Source organism: Papio anubis, chromosome 12 (genome assembly GCF_008728515.1).
Source record: "Papio anubis isolate 15944 chromosome 12, Panubis1.0, whole genome shotgun sequence".
Taxonomy (NCBI): Eukaryota; Metazoa; Chordata; class Mammalia; order Primates; family Cercopithecidae; genus Papio; species Papio anubis.
Window position 1 is genome coordinate 111,140,580 of NC_044987.1, and position 19,362 is coordinate 111,159,941.

Sequence of the window (19,362 nt, forward strand, 5' to 3'; positions counted from 1 at the left end):
CCACTGATTTTCTTCCCCAAGCTGCAGCCTAAATTAAACCCTGAATGCACTGCCATCCTCTGTATCTTCTTCAAGTCTCTCATCATGCAAAAGACTGCTTATTTGCTTCACTCTGCCCCAAAGTCAGCATCTGGTCTCACTCTTCTTACAGGGAATTGTTAGCTCTTTTCCAGTGGGCCATGTGTAACTGGAAGAAGCGTATTCTAAACTAACTTTTTTTTTTTTAAAGTTTGGAGACAGTGTCTCAGTCTGTCATCCAGGCTGCAGTGCAGTGGCATGATCTTGGCTCACTGCAACCTCTGCCTCCCTAGCTCATGCGATCCTCCCACATCAGCCTCTCAAGTAGGTGGGACTACAGGCACACACCATCATGCCTGGCTTTTTTTTTTTTTTTTTTTTTTTTTGAGACGGGGTCTCACTCTGTCACCTAGACTGGATAGACTGCAGTGCAGTGGCACGATCTCAGCGTACCGCAACCTCTGCCTCCTGGGTTTAAGCGATTCTCCTGCCTCAGCCTCCCAAGTAGCTGGGAATACAGGTGTGCACCACCATGCCAGGCTAATTTTTTTTTGTATTTTTGGTAGAGACGGGGTTTCACCATGCTGGCCAGCCTGGTCTCAAACTCCTGACCTCGTGATCTGCCTGCTGGCCTCCCAAAGTGCTGGGGTTACAGGCGTGAGCCACCGTGCCCAGCCAACTAATTTTTGTATTCGTTGTAGAGATAGGGTCTCACTCTGTTGCTCAGACTGGTCTCTAACTCCTGAGCTCAAGCAGTCCTGCCTCTACCTCCTAATGTGCTAGGAGTACTGGTGTGAGCCACTGCAACCAGCTGATTTTTTTTTGGTCACTTATTTTAGTATTTTGAGGCCTGGCACAGTGGCTTACACTTGTGATCCCAACACGTTGGGAGGCTGAAGCAGGAGGATCACATGAGTCCAGGAATTTGTGACCAGCCTAGGTAATATGGTGAGAACCTTGTCTCTACTAAAAAATTTAAAAATTCGGCCAGGCGCGGTGGCTCAAGCCTGTAATCCCAGCACTTTGGGAGGGTGAGGCAGGCAGATCACGAGGTCAGGAGATTGAGACCATCCTGGCTAACATGGTGAAACCCCATCTCTACTAAAAATATAAAAAAAAAATTAGCCAGGCGTGGTGGTGGGCGCCTGTAGTCCCAGCTACTTGGGAGGCTGAGGCAGGAGAATGGCGTGAACCCAGAAGGCGGAGGTTGCAGTGAGCCGAGATTGCGCCACTCTACTCCAGCCTGGATGACAGAGGGCAAGACTCTGTCTCAAAAAAAAAAAAAAAAAAAAAAAAAAAAATTTAAAAATGAGCCAGGTGTAGTGAGGCACACCTGTAGTCCCAGCTACTCAGGAGCCTGTGGCAGGAGGATAGCTTGAGCCCAGGAGGTCAAGACTGCAGGGAGCTATGTTTGTACTCCACCTTGTGGAGGAGTGAGACCCTGTCTCAAAAACAAAATTTGGAATTAACATAAAAGGAACACTTTTTTTTTTTTTAAGCTGGAGAACTGTCACTCTAGATCAATGTATACTTCCTTTCTCCAAGTAAGCATCTTTAATATTAGTCCTGTTTTTCTTGGTAGTGGCTATGTGGTTTTTTTTCTTTTTTTTTTTTTTTTGAGACAGAGTTTCGCTCTTGTCGCCCAGGCTGGAGTGCAATGGTGCGATCTCGGCTCACTGCAACCTCCACCTCCCAGGTTCAAGCGATTCTTCTGCCTGAGCCTTCCAAGTAGCTGGGATTACAGGTGCCCGCTACCACGCCCGGCTAATTTTTGTATTTTCAGTAGACACAGGGTTTCACCATGTTGACTAGGCTGGTCTCGAACTCCTGACCTCAGGTGATCCACCCGCCTCGGCCTCCCAAAGTCCTGGGATTACGGGTGTGAGCCACTGCACCCAGCAGTGGCCATGTTTTTTAATTCCAAGAAGCCACGAGGAGCCGTGACAGAATCTACTTCAGAAAACCTTGAGGCTCTTCTGTCTGCTTTCAGATGAATCCTAGATTATCTGCTCTTACTCAAAGTAAAATGTAACTTTAAGCATTCTATGCTGGTTTTTAACTCTTACTATGATCAGGCTCATTCTCATCCTGAGGGGCTCTGCTGTCCAAAGCACTGATGCTTTTTTTTGTTTCCTACCCCTTATGTGCCCTTGCCTCCCAGCTGCCCTTGGGGACTATCCAAAAACCAGAGTAGATAGATCTAATCAACCATGAAACAGTAACAAAACCTTCAATAGGAACTGCCCTGATAATCACAAATCCCACTAATAGCAATTTTCTGCTACTTTATCCCTGTTTTGAAGAAATCACTGGTATCAAACTGGAAGAGAGCCCATTCTGTATGGCCTATTTAATTTAGAGGTTCACTGGTTAAGCTCACCCCCACAGCAATATAGATAAATGATTGAAAGGCTCAATTGGAAGTTTAAGGGCACCTTATAAAATCCATTAGAATTTAAAGACCTATCTTAGAGATGAACCAAGTCTAACCCCAGACTTTGCAGGCTTAGAGGTGAGAAGTGATGTAACCAGCACCACACATCTGGTTATTAACAGGTAGAACTAGAACTCTTGCCTTAGGAGTCTGTCCGGATCAAGGAAATTCCATATCCTCATATGAGGATGAGGATGATGGTTGAAAATGAGGCTGTGATTAGGAATAGGAAGTCCTCTTGTTTACTGGATGGTTATGTGGAGGTTTAGGACATTGTGCTTCCTGTGGGCTGCTTGATAAACGTTCATTTTTCTGATGCTTGATGGAACCACCTGTGTAGATGCAGTTAGTCACGTGATTAAGACATACAACAGAAACTGAGGCAGTGGAGGACAGGAATCAGTGTAGCTAGTCTTTGAGATTTATCGTGGCCAGAGGCTGTGCTCACTAGAGTCAAGGGAAGCGCTTTACAGTCCACACAGAACTGGAGGTGCCAACATTCTGGGACAGTGGCAAGAACTGAGCAAAGCAACAGGCCCTGGGCATAAACTGGCAGAGGCCTGCTCAGCTACTCACACTCATGGCTAGAACCAGCAAGTGACTGCAGTGGTCTGGCCCAGTTTAGGAAGCATTTAGGACACAGATTCAGATTCTGGCTCCATACCATGGCAGCAGCTTGTGGAGACTACTAATCATCCAGTGCCTGGCAGTGTTATTTCATTCATATGATCCTATGAGGCAGAAGGAAATTATCAGATGTTGTCATGTGTCCAAGGGCATTCAGCTTAGAAATGGAATTGGGATTTGAACCTAGAGTAACCATAAAGTCCTTCCTTTTCTACACCACCATGGTACCTCCTAGATGCAGCTCAATTTTGCCTCTAAGCTACCAGTCCTCACAATTTATTTTTTAAGTCATCTGGGGCATAAAAACCAGACACCTAGACCTTAACTAGAGATTGCTACAGCATAGGAACAGGTGTCTTAGCAAGCATGAGGTACAACTAAGATGTGGGTTACCATGGAACCCAATTTGAAAGTAATAGTTTACATTCTGAGGTATTCCAACTACTTTTTTTTCCTCCTTTAAGTTTCACATCTTGATAGCCCCTCTATGGAATGTCTCTTCTCCTAAAGCTTGTTTTTACACTCATCTTGCCATTCCTGGTACCAATACACATTATCATCTGGTCTGTGGCTCACTTTTTTATCATTGAACCCTCCTTCACCTGGCTTTTTAAAGCCAAAAGCTTTTCTGGAGCCCAAGATCACCCACACTATATACTTCCTCATATTTAGTTTATAAAACATTCACATTTGTTATCTGTTTCTTAAAACATTCACGTGCAGAAGGCAGAACAGCTATTATTTTCATTTTGTAGGTGAAAAAGACCAGGGTTACACTGCTTGTCCATATTTACAGGTGGTGAACTAGGCACTACCAGTCAGGTCTTCTAACTCCTATCAAAAGATTCTTCCCTTCTTGAACTTGACATTGGAATTTGACTGTACAAGGTAGAACATTTGCTCTGAAAATAAGTCTTAGGAATCTTGAAGGGTAAAGGATAATAACTTGGAAGTTTAACCAGCTTAAACGTTTAGATGGCCAAGGAAAAAAGCTAAACCTTAAGGGATGCCTCCAAAGGTTTGCATTAGAGGTCTCTTAGGAGGCTTTCCACAGTCAACTAAAGCCACGTATCACTGCCTGACATGCAATCCTGGCTAAGAACTTGGCATTTCACGGTATTCGTGTGTCTACATCAGCCCATGCCCATACCCCAGACACCTCAACAAATCTATTCAATGCAGAATCCATAAAACAGCTCACACCCCATTTATTATTTAAAAATATTTTGTTACAAAAGGAAAAAAATACAATGCAGTATAAAAGATTGACAGCGTCATCAAGTTTATTACACAATTTTCAACCTATCAGAAAGACAAACAAATCACCGACAACAGGGGGACGGGACCTTGGCCTTTTTGAGGGATGGGTGTTTTTTTTTCCTTTTGCTATCAGGAAATAAAACTAAAAATTGTGTCATTGAGAGTAAAAACAAAACAAAAATGGGGAGAAAAAAATTCTCCGGGCAAACGGCATTTCTGGTATTCTATATATATTTTTCCTTAAACTGTCACCTTGTTTTTCTCTACATTTTAAAAGACACCCGGAGTTGCTCTCAATAAGCACATCACTTAACACTTGGCCAGTTGGGTGGGGTGCCATGTTCTGAAGTGGAGGTGGGGATGGGATTGGGGGACAGGGGAAAAAAAGCTCCAACCTGTAGCCTCTGTCCCAAGGGAATGTGCCTCTCCAACCCTGCGGGGGACTCCCTCAGTGACTGAGGGCTATATGAGAAACGTGCTGGGAACAGAGGAAGGGTTTAGTCCAATTCAGTCTCTCTCCTCTGACCCAGAAGGGTCTCTAGTGACCCTATGTCTCACATGCCAAGTCTCATCTCACATGCCACATCTCATGTTAGATGTCAGATGCCCTGTAGATGCATGCAGAAGTAGCATCACCCCATGGGTACCGCAGGACCTCGCTGCTGCCTCCTCCTTCAGCAGCAACCACATTACAATTTGGATGTTATGGAAAAGCAATTCCATTTGCCTGTAGAGAAAATGGCCCCCAGAATGCTGGTCCTTAGAACTCTTGAGCTGAGTTCATTCAAGTCGGGCTTTGTTTCTTCTGGCTCCTCATCTGAGGCAGGAAGTATCTCCAGGCAGAGTGAGAGGAGCTATTAAGTCAACAGTCAAAAGGTGAAAAGACACCAAATTTGTGACTTTACCTGCCTACTAGTGCCAGGTTATCCCACAATAAGTAAAAGTATGTACCTGGGGGATGCAAGCCCATGCTTACATCAAACCTGAAAGAAGAAAAGCCTATGAAAGTAGGCCATATCCTGCCCAACTTGCTTCTTTCCCCATTCCTCCTGGTTACTTCACAAGGGTTCTTCATTGCTGAGGTCCCAATGTCCCCATCTCCCAATGGGCAGTACCTTCCTCTAAAACAAGGAAGTAGCCTTCTGGGGGAAGGGCTCCATGTGTTAAATGGAAAAGCCCCAGGGAAAGGGAACAACTAAGAGCTGGTTATTGCAAGAGGTACCCAAGCACTAAGCAGCAGAGGGTGGTAATTGGCTCTGCCAGGCTTCCCAGCAGAAAGCAACCTCATAGGCCTTCTCTGCTTAGGAGGGGCAAGTCCACTGAGAAGGCTGGGCAGCGCAGACTTGAAAGAGTTCAGCCCTCTGGGAGGTCAAGGAAATAAACCGTCAATACGTGAGAGGGAAAGCAGGAACAGAAGTAGCTTTGCATAAGGTAATTTCTGTTCTCATGGTCCCTCCTCAAAGGGCTGGGAAGGTAAAGGAGTTAAACAAAGAAGTGGTATGTTAGCAAGGGGGTTTGGACCCTCTTGGCCCCATTAAATCTAGTGCTGAGGGCAGGACCCTGGGCATATTTTGGCACACCCAGTCACTCTCCTAGATCCTGCATGGAGGATCTATTTTCTTTGGGAAGGAAGTCTTCCCATCAACCTCACCATTGAACTGCTCCCGGAGAATCAGAAACTCATACGTTTTCTTGGACAAAGCACCATTCTCTATGGAGACCAGGGGCCTGGACATGTTCTTTTCTTCCTGTCTGCCACCCCTCCCAATCACACGAAGTCTTTAGGTTCTTTCCCCTGGCAAACAGGAGCTGTGGGATTGGGAGGGCTGCCAAGCAGTCTTCAATCCTGTGGGGCAGAGGGTATTCCCTGGGTGTCTGGAGGGAGTTAGGGGTTTGGAGGAAAGGGAAGGGGGTGGGGCGGCCTCCGTCCTTTAGTCCTGATCAAGGTGAGGAGATGCAAGTCCATTAAAAAAACATTTGCTTCCAACCAGACTCCTGCAATGAGAACATCAGAAGAGAAGAAAGAAAACACAAGTTAGAGGTTACTTTCTGAATGACAGGGGCTTATATAAAACACACATTTTCTAACGCTACAACATAAGAAGTAGGGAATGCAGACAGAGAATGCAAGCCTGGGAAAACAAAGCAGCATTGTCTGACACTAGAAGTGGTGAGGAATGGTTGGAGGAGAAGCTACAGTGTGTAGAGAGAAAAAAAGCAGTGACATCCACTATAAAGATTAGGTGAAAAAACAGAATGAAATGAGGTCTCTGAAAGTTTGACTGAAAAGGAGACTTTGGCTGCCAAAGTATGGAAACTCTGACACATTTCAAGAAAAGTTACTAAAAGGGAATAAGGTGAGTTTAAATATGGGTTCAGAAATCTATTCTGTGCAAGTCATAGCTTACCTTAAGGGGAAGGGGGAAAAATCTGGAAATGGGAGGTTTAGTGGTAAGGAAACAAGTATGTACACAACCAAATCCATTAATCCCCAAACACCCAAGAGGTTCTAGCAGGCAGGATGCACATACACAGGAAACTCTTAAATCCTTTTTTTTTTTCTTTTTAAAGGAGTCCTGGCTAAAAGTGCTTTTATGAGTACGTGTATGCACAAACACAGCCCCAGAGATTTTCCAAGATGTACTAAAACTCAAGAGATTTTTAAGTCTTTCCTCGCATGACAGCCATGGGTGAGGAACCAGGAAACATACTAACACTAAGCAGGAGTCACGTGGCCAGGCCAGAACAGAAAGCAGAGCATGGAAGAAACCTAAATGCAGTTAAGAACTTTTACCCGGCCGGGCGCGGTGGCTCATGCCTGTAATCCCAGCACTTTGGGAGGCCGAGACGGGCAGATCACAGGGTCAGGAGACTGAGGCCATCCTGACTAACATGGTGAAACCTGTCTCTACTAAAAATACAAAAAATTAGCCGGGCGTGGTGGTGGGTGCCTGTAGTCCCAGCTACTGGGGAGGCTGAGGCAGGGGAATGGCATGTACCCAGGAGGCAGAACTTGCAGTGAGCCAGATCACGCCACTGCACTCCAGCCTGGGTGACAGAGCGAGACTCCGTCTCATAAAAAAAAAAAAAAAACACAACTTTTACCCAAAAATAAGGGTCTATTAAGCCACCTGTCACATGGCCACCAAACAAAGTTCCTAGTACACTCAGCCCCTGTTCCAATGCTGCAATATCCATCTGTGGGTGGTGGTATGGTCAGTCTGAGCATATAAAACATTATTAATAGTCAAAGGGAAAATGAGGAATTAGAATTTCTCCTAATGCCCAAACCAGCAACACAGCCTACACACAAATGTTTACCTTTTACATAACTACTTCTGTAAAGTGGCCTTATAAAACCTAGAGGAGACATCTACGTCCTCCCTGATCCTTCTACACACCGAAATGACACTATTTTCAGCTTGGGTCCTCAGAATCTATATGACCTAAGCCTTCCTGGCCTGTCTAAACACCTATGCAGGCTGGTATTTGTCCCATTTTCTCTAAGGGAAAACTGAAGCCCTCAGTGCACTCAATTTCATACCATTAGGGCTTCTGAATCTTTGAATTAGATCCAAATTGAAGAGAAAGCTCAGTTTTCAATGGATAATGAGTATAGGAAAGAGGTGAGAATGACTATATTTCAAGTAGCATAATATCCTAAAATAATGAGATAACTGACATAGTTGAGAACTACAAAAAGTTGAAGACACAGGTTGCAGAGAATAACTTGTACACCAAGAGAAGCAAGCCACAGCACTCAATTCTTAAATCTCCATGGCTACATTTTGGTGCCAATGTTGGAATGCAGGCAGAAATCAGAGATTCCCTCACTGGGCCAATTAGCCTTCAGGCCCCAGAACTGGGTCCTATGCTGAGAAAAGATGGACAAAGAAGGCTACTGTTCTATTGCTGCCTCTGAACAAAATGTACCTTTCACTCTCACGGAACACCTGTCATCATAGAATATAAATACGATTCATTTCTAACTAAAAGGTTGCTATAAATGAGGACCATGTACCATCTTCCCAACATGAAACTTCCTAAGCCATTACTTGGTCACTATAGATGGAAATAAGAGTCCTTAGGGTGAGAATGTAAGAAATTGACATTCTTGGGGTGCCTGATTCAGTGCTTTTAGACTGTATTATTCAGATGAAATAACCACCATATCAAAGGGGTGACCAGGAAAAGTGGGGAAGTAGAAAACGTGCCTCAGAGTTAATTTTTCCCATCTTGTCATGGGCCTACACAAGTCAAATGACTGTTTTCTAGGCAATATTGTTACGGCATTTTCAAAGTTACCAAAAGAGAGTTATCCTCATAATGGGAGAAATAGTCTCGTCTTATTTTATTTTTATTACTATTATTTTTTGAGACGAGGTCTTGCTCTATTGCCCAGGCTGGAGTGCAGTGGCATAAACATGGCTCACTGCAGCCTCCATCTCCCGGGCTCAAGCGATCCTCCCGCCTCAGTGCCCCCAAGTAGCTGGGACTCCTCCCACCTCTGCCCCCCCAAGTAGCTGGGACTACAGGAGCACACCACCATGCCCAGCTAGTTTTGTATTTCTGGTAGATACGAGTGTTTTGCCATATTCCCCAGGCCAGTCCCTGAGCTCAAGTGATCTGCCCCTCTCGGCCTCCCAAATAGTTGAAGTTACAGGAGTAAGCCACTGTGCCTGGCCCCATTTTATAAGTGGAAGAAATAATGCAAAGTGACAGCTAAAGACTCAGGTTGAGATGTTTAATTCTCAAACTACTGCTGGATCAGTGGATCTCGCTGGTAATTTCCCTGTCCTAGGGCTGTCAGGAGCAAAGCCATCAGGAATGGTGACATGCAGTCATGTTCTAACTACTAAACTGAATGCAGCCCCAAAGACGACAGTTCATGCTCTGCACAGGTCAGCCATCACCTCCCTGGTCACTCTCATCCCAGTCAGCTCCAAAAGACATACACTGTAGCCTACATGTGCTTTTCAATCCACAAGTAACACCAGCAACTGTGCAGACTCAAAACAAGAAAACGGAGTGAGGACTGGACCAAGACCTACTCTAATGCCTGCCCTCAGGCCCACCTGAGACTGAGTTAGGCCAAAGTTATTTGTGGTCTCCATCTACATTAGTGTCTGCTTTTCCAGAGGATACGTGGGCATCTCCCCAAACTCAACCTGTTGCAAAATCTAGAAAGAAGTACCTAGAACCCACAGCCTAACTGTTGATTCTACATGAGTTATCCTAGATTTCAATGATGTTAAGCACTCTAGGATTTTGTGGAATAAATGAGTGGCTAACAACAGAGAACAGAGACAAAAATACTAGTAATTTTTCATCTTCCCACTTATTTGCCTCTTTTGGGAGAAGATAAAAACAATTCCTGGCTATAAATGTTTTTAAGCTAATGGCCAAAGAACAAGATACAGGGCAGTAGCCAAACCTAAAAGGAGTATTTTGGTTTTTAGTATTTTCCAACTATTTACATTCCAGCTATTGCTCATGAACTACAGGGGCTCAAAGGTGGTGAGAGTTTCTTTCTCCTTCTTCATCCAGACATCACCATCCCAAAAACACCAAACAGAACTACTATTCTTTCCCCTCACCTTCCTTTTCAATTACCATTACTTTAGATCAAGCAGGCAAAAGATCAAGGACATCTTTTTCTTTTTTTTTTTTTGAGACAAAGTCTCACTCTTTCGCCCAGGCTGGAGTAGAGTGGTGCGATCTCGGCTCACTGCAACCTCCACCTCCCAGGTTCACGCCATTCTCCTGCCTCAGCCTCCCAAGTAGCTGGGACTACATGCGCCCACCACAACGCCCGGCTAATTTTTCGTATTTTTAGTAGAGACGGGGTTTCACCGTGTTAGCCAGGATGGTCTCGATCTCCTGACCTTGTGATCCGCCCACCTTGGTCTCCCAAAGTGCTGGGATTACAGGCGTGAGACACTGCGCCCAGCCAAGGACATCTTCTTAATGTACTTGATATGAGACAGAAAAATGAGAAGTCCTAGAGACAATCTGCAACCACAAAATTGAGAAAGGACCCTGAAGTTACCTGGGTCACGCAGTGGCCTCCAGGAACTACAGATAGACCCCTAGCCAGTCTGGCCTATTTTAAAGATTTCCATAGAAGCAGAGTCAACACCTGCTCCTATATGCTTATATATTAGAAACGATCTTTCCAGAAGCTTTCCTTCAATTGGGATTGCTAAGCTGGTAGAATGCAACCTAAAGATGCAGCATCCCCTCTGACTCCCTACCAATATGGAGCCTGTCTAAGAATGAAAGCAACAGAGAAAAGCAGAGCTGAGAGATGCAGATAAAGTCTGGATGACACAGCCAGAGCTCCTGGATCCAACTAATCTTAACTGAACTTCTCCATTACTTAACAGTTTTTCTCTCCAAGCTTCCTGCTTTCATTTTGCTTCAAAAGAAAATTATAACCAGTCACAGTGGCCTCATGCCCATAATTCCACAGCACATTGGGAGGCTGAGGCAGGAGGATCACTTGAGGCCAGGAGTTCAAGACCAGCCTGGGCAACAAAGCGAGACTCTACAAAAAACTTAAAAATTAGCCCTCAGGAGGCGGAGGCAGGAGGATCACCTGAGCCCAGGAGGTTGATGTTACAGAGCCATGATAGTGCCTCACGGAAGTGCACTCCAGCCTGGGTGACAGAGCAAGACCCTGTGTCTATTTAAAAAAACAAAACAAAACAGCCAGGCGCGGTGGCTCACGCCTTTAATCCCAGCACTTTGGGAGGCCAAGTCGGGTGGATCACGAAGTCAGGAGTTCAAGACCAGCCTGGCCAAGATGGTGAAACCCCGTCTCTACTAAAAATACAAAAATTAGCCAGGCATGGTGGTGGGCGCTTGTAATCCCAGCTACTCGGGAGGCCAAGGCAGAGAACTGCTTGAAACCAGGAGGCAGAGGTTGCAGTGAGCCGAGATCACGCCACTGCACTCCAACATGGGCAAAAGAGTGAGACTCTGTCTCAAAAACAAAACAAAACAAAAAACACAACAAAATAAACAACCTTGTCACTAAGTCTTTTCCAAAAGCAAAAAACCCTTCTGTTGAGGTTAATTATCCACCACAAAGCCCCTAAACCTATTAAAAGATAATTTTTCAGATCAGCTTTCTCCTCTCGGACTAAAGCATATTAATTTTCAAAATCTTTTAAATAAACTAATTTTTCTTTCTTTTTCTTTTTCTTTTTTTGAGATGGAGTCTGTCTCTGTCGCCCAGGCTGGAGTGCAGTGGCCGGATCTCAGCTCACTGCAAGCTCCGCCTCCCGGGTTCACGCCATTCTCCTGCCTCAGCCTCCCGAGCAGCTGGGACTACAGGCACCTGCCACCTCGCCCAGCTAGTTTTTTGTATTTCTTAGTAGAGACGGGGTTTCACCGTGTTAGCCAGGATGGTCTCGATCTCCTGACCTCGTGATCTGCCTGTCTCAGCCTCCCAAAGTGCTGGGATTACAGGCTTGAGCCACCGCGCCCGGCCTCTTTTTGTTTGTTTGTTTTTAATAAGAGATGGGGTATCAGCCGGGTGTGGTGGCTCACACCTGTAATCCTAGCACTTTGGGAGGTCAAGGTGGGCTGATCACGAAGTCAGGAGTTCAAGGCCAACCTGGCCAATATGGTGAAGTCCCGCCTCTAGTAAAAATAGAAAAATCAGTGGGCGTGGTGAGGCGTACCTGTAGCCCCAGCTGCTGGGGAGGCTGAGGCAGAATGGCTTGAACTCGGGGAGCGGAGCTTGCAGTGAGCCAAGATCATGCCACTGCACTCCAACCTGGGCAGCAAAGTGAGGCTCCGTCTCAAAAAAAAAAAAAAAATAGGGTCTCACTATGTTGCTCAGGCTGGTCTCAAACTCCTGCTTAAGTGATCCTCTAGCCTCTGCCTCCCAAATTACTGAAGTGCTGGGATTACAGGCATGAGGCACCCGCCTACCCCTCCTCCCCACCTTTTTTGAGACAAGGTCTCACTGTTTGCTCAGTCTGGAGTGCAGTGGTGCAATCACAGATCACTGCAGCCTCGACCTCCTGGGCTTGAGCAACCCTTCCACCTCCACCTCCTAAGTAGCTGGGACCACGAGATGTGTACCACCACACTTGGCTAATTTTTGTATTTTTTGTAGAGACAGGGTCTCCCTATGTTGCCCAGGCTGGTCTCGAACTCCTGGGCTCAAACAATCCTCCTGTCTTGGCCTCCCAAAGTGCTGCGATCATAGGTGTGAGCCACTGTACCGAGCCTAATTCTTAAAATCATTAATGTTGCACCTTGAAAACTAAGTAGGCAATGGCGTTACTATTCTTAGTCAATTTTCCTAATTTTTTTAATTGAAAGTTCATAATAATAATAACAATGGCTATTAATTATTGAGAACTATGTGACAGGTACCATGAGTGCTAAATGGTCTACATGGACTCTCACACTAAAACTTAGCAAGTCATTGGGACAGTTGCTTTTATTATCTTCATTTACAAATGAAGAAACTGTGGAACAGAAAGTAATATGGCCAATTATTAGTGGAGGAACTGGGATTCAAATTGGTGCCTGAATGCAGACACCATGCTCTCACTCAGATACCAGGCTTTTCAGTTAAGAAACAAGCAGAAATCTCAGAAAGAGCTGAATCTCAGAGTCAGATTCCCCACAAATGTGCAGAAAATCTGCCCTGCAATTCCAGTTATGCAAATCAGAAGTTCCCCCTACCCTTGCTGCATTTACTTTTGCTTTAAAGAGAGAGAACTCTTCACTATAAATCTTTTTTTAATAAAAGATCCCCCAGCAGCCAGGAACGGGGCTTCTCCCACCTTTCTCAGTGGTGCCGGTCCCGTTCTCTATCCCGGTGTCTCTCGTGCTCCCGGTTCCTTTCTTGGAAATAATCATCATGCCGATCTTCATTATGAAGCAGATCCCGGTGCCTCCTGCTGCTCTCCCGGGACCGGCTAGGTGACCTTTCCCGGGACCGATGTCTTTTCCTAATTAGAAAGATCCTTCAGCCTCACTCAGAGGGCCTACCACATTCTTTCCGAAAGAATGTGGTGTTTTGGTGTCTTCCGATATTTGCCTAAACTACTCCTCTATTACTCTATCATAGGCCCACTGTCTGAGAATTTTAGCTCTTTGAGGACTAGTCTTTTTTGGGAAGATGATTAACAGGTAAATTTATCTGTTGAGAACATAATTTATCAGGTGCAGTGCTAATAGTTTTGTATGGATTATCTGACCTAATCTTTACAGCAGGTCTATAAGATAAATACCATCATTGTCCGTTTTAAAAAATGAGAAAAATGAGGCTTGGAAAGTTAACTAACTTCCATATGCAAGAAGGTCATACAGAGAGTTAGCAGCAGAACTGGGATTCCAATCCAAGCTTGTAGCACTCCAAAGCCCATGTTCTTAACAATACCTTTCTGTATTTTTTTCCTACATGAGCCCACGCCTCACCTACCAGATTCCAGATGTTACAACACTTATTAATGAAAGTATCTGATTAGTTTCTTCCCCATAAAGACATGAAGGCTTAGGTCCAGACTTTCAGCCAGGTCTTTCCCAGATTCCCTGGGCTCCATTTGTCCATACTCCCTATCCCTGGAAGAGTGCTGCTTGGGGCTGGTAGGTGAGGACACAATCACCAACTCACCTGGAAGAGCTCCCACTGGCACCCACGCTGTAGGACTTGGCTTCGATGCCATGAAGACAGTCCTTAAGAGAGGAGATGAGAACACGGCAACGCTCATCATTGGCAACCCGGGACTGTTTGATAACCGCAATGGCTGTGAGCAGCGTCTCAATAGCGTCACTATAATCCCCTGAAAAAGGATGAATGAGAAAGGCCAAGGGTGAGGAGAGATGGTAAACTAACTGGACCAAAAGGAGAACTCAGGAGGACACAAACCAAGAGTAGCTAGCTGTCCTAAACAACCACGGTAAAAGAGACGAGGCAGATGTTGCAAATGTAAAACTGGATGACACCTATATTCCAGCGGTTTAGAATCTGACAGATGTTTTCAGATGAACAAACTGACACATTGCTGTCCAGGGGCTATTTGACATCTATTAAAATAAACAATGTGCATATTTTTTGAGCCAGCAATTCTACTAAAAATTTTCAACTTCTGTTCACAAGTGTGTATGTTTAACAGTGTTTTAGTGTTGTTTATTATCTTCAATAGGATCTGGCTATATAAAGGAACATTGGTTCTATAGAGTATTACATAGTTGTTAAAAAGCAGGAGGTAAACCTGTATGTAAACAAAGTAATCCATGTAAAGCCATTAGCACAGTGCCAGGCACTTAGTAAGGATCAGTAAATTTTATATGTTGATATAACAGGTGTCCAGAATATACTAATTGAAACAAGCAAATTTCAAAACCATATCCCATTTTTGTAAAACAATAAAAATTATATATAAATTGTCATATGCACAAAAAAAATTCTGGAGGAATATATACTAAACTATAAAAGGTGGTCTTATTGGTGGTCCTTGTATAGAGGACTATTTTGTTTTTGAGACGGGTCTTGTTTTATCATCCAGGCTGAAGTGCAGTGGTATGATCATAGCTCACTGCATCCTTGAACTCCTGGGCTCAAGCAATCCTCCTGCCACTTCACCTGGCTTATTTTTCACATTTTTTTGGTAGAGATGGAGTCTCACTATGGTGACCACGCTGGTCTCAAATTCCTGGCCTCAAGTGATCCTCCTGCCTGGGCCTCCTAAAATGCTGGGATTACAGGTATGAGCCACTGTACCTCATGAGACTTTCTAAACAATGTGTATTTCTACAAATTATTTTTAACCTACAATCAAATGTGTATGTGTATATATGTTATTTACATAAAATACATATGTGTAGTATATGTATACATTAAAAAAATTATGGCTGGATGCAGTGACTCACACTTGTAATCCCAGCACTTTGGGAGGCCGAGGTGGGCAGATCACTTGAGGCCAGAGGTCAAGACCAGCCTGGCCAACATGGTGAAACCCGGTCTCTACTAAAAATACAAAAACTAGCCAGGTAGTGTGGCATGCACCTATAATGCCAGTTATTTGGGGGGCTGAGGCAGGAGAATTGCTTAAATCTGGGAGGGAGAGGTTGCAGCGAGTCGGGATCATACCACTACACTACTCCGGCCTAGGCAATAGGGCCAGACTTCGTCTCAAAAAAAATAATAATAATAATGCTGTCATAAAAAACTAGACCTTTCATTTCCCAACTCTGAGCAATGCCTGGCTCAGGGATAGTGGTCATGGGGCGGGTACCTGCACTTTGCTTTTCCAAGCTAAGTCAAGAGCATTAAGGACAGAAGTTAATACAAAGAAAATATGAATCTAGGCAGGGGTCCAGTGAAAATGAAGCCTGGCAGCTTCCTCTGTGCAAGGCAACAAGAATAGAAACTATGGAGAAACTGTCCAGTGGAGGCTCAAGAATATGAAGACATCAGCTCCATCCTGGCAGGGAATTTTTGCCTGTTTTTGTAGGCACCTTCAATAAGTATTTGTGGTTTGAATGACTGGAATGAGAACAACAAAAAGGGAAGGAGGTCAAGATTCAGTTATTGATCATCTTAGTGTGAAAGGGTTGATGAGGAAGAAGGAACAATGAGTACTTTCTTTATACTGCTCTGTGTATTTAACCCATATAATCCATGGGTATATATTACTTTCGAATTTAAAAAGAGGAATTTTTTTTTTTTTCTGAGACACAGTTTCACTCTGTCGCCCAGGCTGAAGTGCAGTGGCACAATCTTGGCTCACCACAACCTCCACGTCCTGGGCTCAAGCACTTAAGCACTTCTCAATTCTCATGCCTCAGCCTCCCAAGTAGCTGGGACTACAGCATGTGCCACCATGACTGGCTCATTTTTGTATTATTAGTAGAGAAGGGGTTTTGCCATGTTGGCCAGGTTGGTCTCAAACTCCTGACCTCAAGTGATTCACCCGCCTTGGTCTCCCAAAGTGCTGGGATTACAGGCATGAGCCACTGCACCTGGCCTAAAAAGATTAATTTAGATGTCAATGTAGATTTTTCTGGTGGGAAAAAATGAAGGGAACATACATACTTTCTGTCTTTAACCTACTCTGTGGATTCAAGTTTGGCAAGATGGGGGCCGGGCGCGGTGGCTCAAGCCTGTAATCCCAGCACTTTGGGAGGTAGCTTGGTGGATCCGAGGTCAGGAGGTCGAGACCATCTGGCTAACTGCAGGGTGAAACCCGTCTCTACTAAAAAGCCCACAAAAACCTTGGTGGCGGTGGCAGGCACCTGTAGTCCCAGCTACTCGGAGAGGAGGCTGAGGCAGAAGAACGGTGTGAACCCGGGAGGCGAAGCTTGCAGTGAGCTGAGATCGTGCCACTGCACTCCAGCCTGGGCCACAGAGCGAGACTCTGTCTCAAAAAAAAAAAAAAAAAAAAAAAAGTTTGGCAGGATGATGCAAAGATGAAAACTGAGGGAAAGCAGATGGTAATATTTAGGGCTAACTTATTTCTCAGGAGATCTGATAATCTACAGACATTTACATTCATGTAGGGAACGCGCAGGAAGGAAGTGAATACGGCTAATGTCATGATGTGAAAACTGGACCAGAACTCTGAAACTTCCTGTAGCCTCTTCTTTTAGAAACCAAAGATCTTATGCTCAGGGCTTTCAGAATCGTGGCTGCTGGTTCTACCCACTTACTACTGAGAGCAGGGCAAAAGTTTGCTGTAAGGGCATAACATGCTTTAAGATGACTATCTATAGACTTCCCTCTTTTTAGAACAGGCTACCTACCAGCTCTGCTTAGACTCCCAAATGTAATGGGATTTCATAGCAAACCATTATCTAGGCTAGATGTGGTGGCTCACACCTGTAATCCCAGCACTTTGGGAGGCTGAGGCAGGCGGATCACTTGAGGTCAGGAGTTCAAGACCATCCTGGCCAATATGGTGAAACCCTGTCTCTACAAAAAAAAAAAAAAAAATTAGCTGGGCGTGGTGGTAAGTGCCTGTAATCCCAGCTACTCAGGAGGCTGAGGCAGGAGAATCGCTTGAACCCAGGAGGTTGTAGTGAGCCAAGATTGCGCCACTGAATTCCAGCCTGGGCGACTCCCTCTCAAAACAAACAAACAAAAAAACACATTATCCAGTCAAGACATCATTCCTAAAAAAAACCTAGGGTCTATATCTGGTATTCGGTAGACACTAAACCTAAAGATCAACCACTGAGATGGAGATTTCCATGAGGCAGGAATTTCATTCTACAGCAAATACCATATTGAGATTGTATTAATTCTTTATATTCCAGGCATTAAGTTGGTTTTCATGAGGGCAGGCCTAGATACAGGCTAAGTAATACAGTCGGACTTCCCCAAGGCCAAGAAATCAGGTTACATATTGCTCTTCAAAGTGTGCCGCTCTTGATATCTACAGTACTCCAACTTTATCTTGTTGAACTTTTGCCAGCAGAAATGACAAAATCAGGAAAAAAAGTAAGGTTAAGGAGAAGGCAGCGAAGGTAAGCATGAGTTACCTGCACTGGCTCCAGATACCGCTTTGGAAATGGCACTGCTGGAAATTGCTCTGTTTCGCTTCATGATATCTTCAAATTCGGCTTCACTTACTGTAGAGGGTGGAGGGCCCGAATCTCGGCTGTACAAAGAAAATACCATCCTTGATTGCTCACACCCCTTATTATTTTTACTGTACTCTACAATACTTTTGTAATTTTGGCATAACACACAACAATGCTAGACATCTGTAGCATTCACAATACCTGCTCCAGCATTTAATTTAAGTACCTTTAAAAGGGGTATAAAGGACATGGTTTGGGTCAAGTGGTTAAGATGCAATCAAAACATCAAATGAAAACACTAACAAATTGTAAACTACTTCCCAGGAGTCAATGCTGTGACAACAGAATATCCATAAGGGAAAGAACAAGGATTCAGTGCTCACTTTCTCAGGGAGAATACAATGCTTAACACACTTGTTAACCCTGGCTCAAATCTGAAAGGAACAAGATAGTCCTTACCTGCCATGGTGGTTATAGGGGGCAGAGGCCTTCATGTAAGTATCTGGTGGAGGCCCCACTGTAGCGTTTGGTGGGGGGAAGAAGGCTGGATTGAGGTGAAGGGCAGGTGGGATGGCCCCAGGGGGAGGTACAGCAAGATGAGGAGGTAATCGAGGAGGTGGGGGCATGAGATGCTGGTAGTGGATACCAGGAGGAGGAGGAGGGACCCCAAAGCTTGAGGAGAGAGGTGGTGGGGGTGGAATTGGTGGTGGGGGCAGACCCATCAGGGGAAGGGCCGAAGGAGGACGATTGAAGTAGGGCAGCACACTGGGGGGCTTATCCACACGAGCAGATGAGGGTACAAGGTTCTCAGAGGGTGTGGCCCGTCCATCAGCAGAGTCACTAGAATCTCGGGAATGGGCCCGTGGAGGTATTCCTATGAAGCAAAACAGAACTAACGTTACTGCCCAGGCTTTACACAAACCCACAGGACCAGTTCATCCTTCAGGAGTTACCAGACACCCTACAGAGGAAGGTGACTAAAGTGGCTAAGAAGGTAAAATCATCTGCCTTTTCTTTGGCTTCAGAGAAGGTCAGAAGCAACTCAGTAAAGACAAAGACATTAAATCCAAAAAACAGTATCGTCCTAAATCCTGTCAAAGAATGTTTTTCATCCAGAACTCCAGAAGTGCTTCAGAACAGATTTAATTTATCCTTACATATATGTTCTATTTTTAAATGTAGAAGGATCCTGATAGCCCATGAGAAAATGACAGTATTCACTGATGTTCAGGTGAATTGCAGTTGACTTGAAACCCCACATCTCCTGAAGAGTTCAGGACCTCTCTCCTTGAACTAATACTAGTTAACCTCTTCCTGTTGCACATTTAAAATGTTCTCTTTGCCACAGGGTGTTGGCTAGGGAATTTATGGGAAGAGAGGGAGTGGCAGGAACTGGATGACATTTCTATTTACATACTAAAACCAGTAATCAGGGTGAGAAAGAGACACGCATAAAGACTAGACAATTGGAG

At 44.7% G+C, this 19,362-nt stretch overlaps 1 protein-coding gene across 10 annotated transcripts in view; it reads right to left on the bottom strand.

Annotated features, from left to right (window-relative positions):
* Nucleotides 1–4,269: 4,269 nt before the first annotated feature.
* Nucleotides 4,270–19,362, bottom strand: part of CPSF7 (cleavage and polyadenylation specific factor 7) — a 28,939-nt gene continuing 13,846 nt past the window's right edge. For 9 of the 10 annotated variants that reach the window (XM_003909728.3, XM_003909729.3, XM_021925666.2 and 6 more), the window contains 5 exons: nt 18,350–18,764; nt 17,849–17,967; nt 13,980–14,148; nt 13,147–13,314; nt 4,270–6,334 (listed from right to left, as the gene is read on the bottom strand). In XM_003909728.3, the coding sequence (XP_003909777.1) occupies nt 13,152–13,314; nt 13,980–14,148; nt 17,849–17,967; nt 18,350–18,764 (866 nt within the window). In that variant the 3' untranslated portion in view covers nt 4,270–6,334; nt 13,147–13,151. The remainder of the gene's footprint in view (nt 6,335–13,146; nt 13,315–13,979; nt 14,149–17,848; nt 17,968–18,349; nt 18,765–19,362) is intronic. The other variant, XR_637161.2, reaches the window with a different exon arrangement.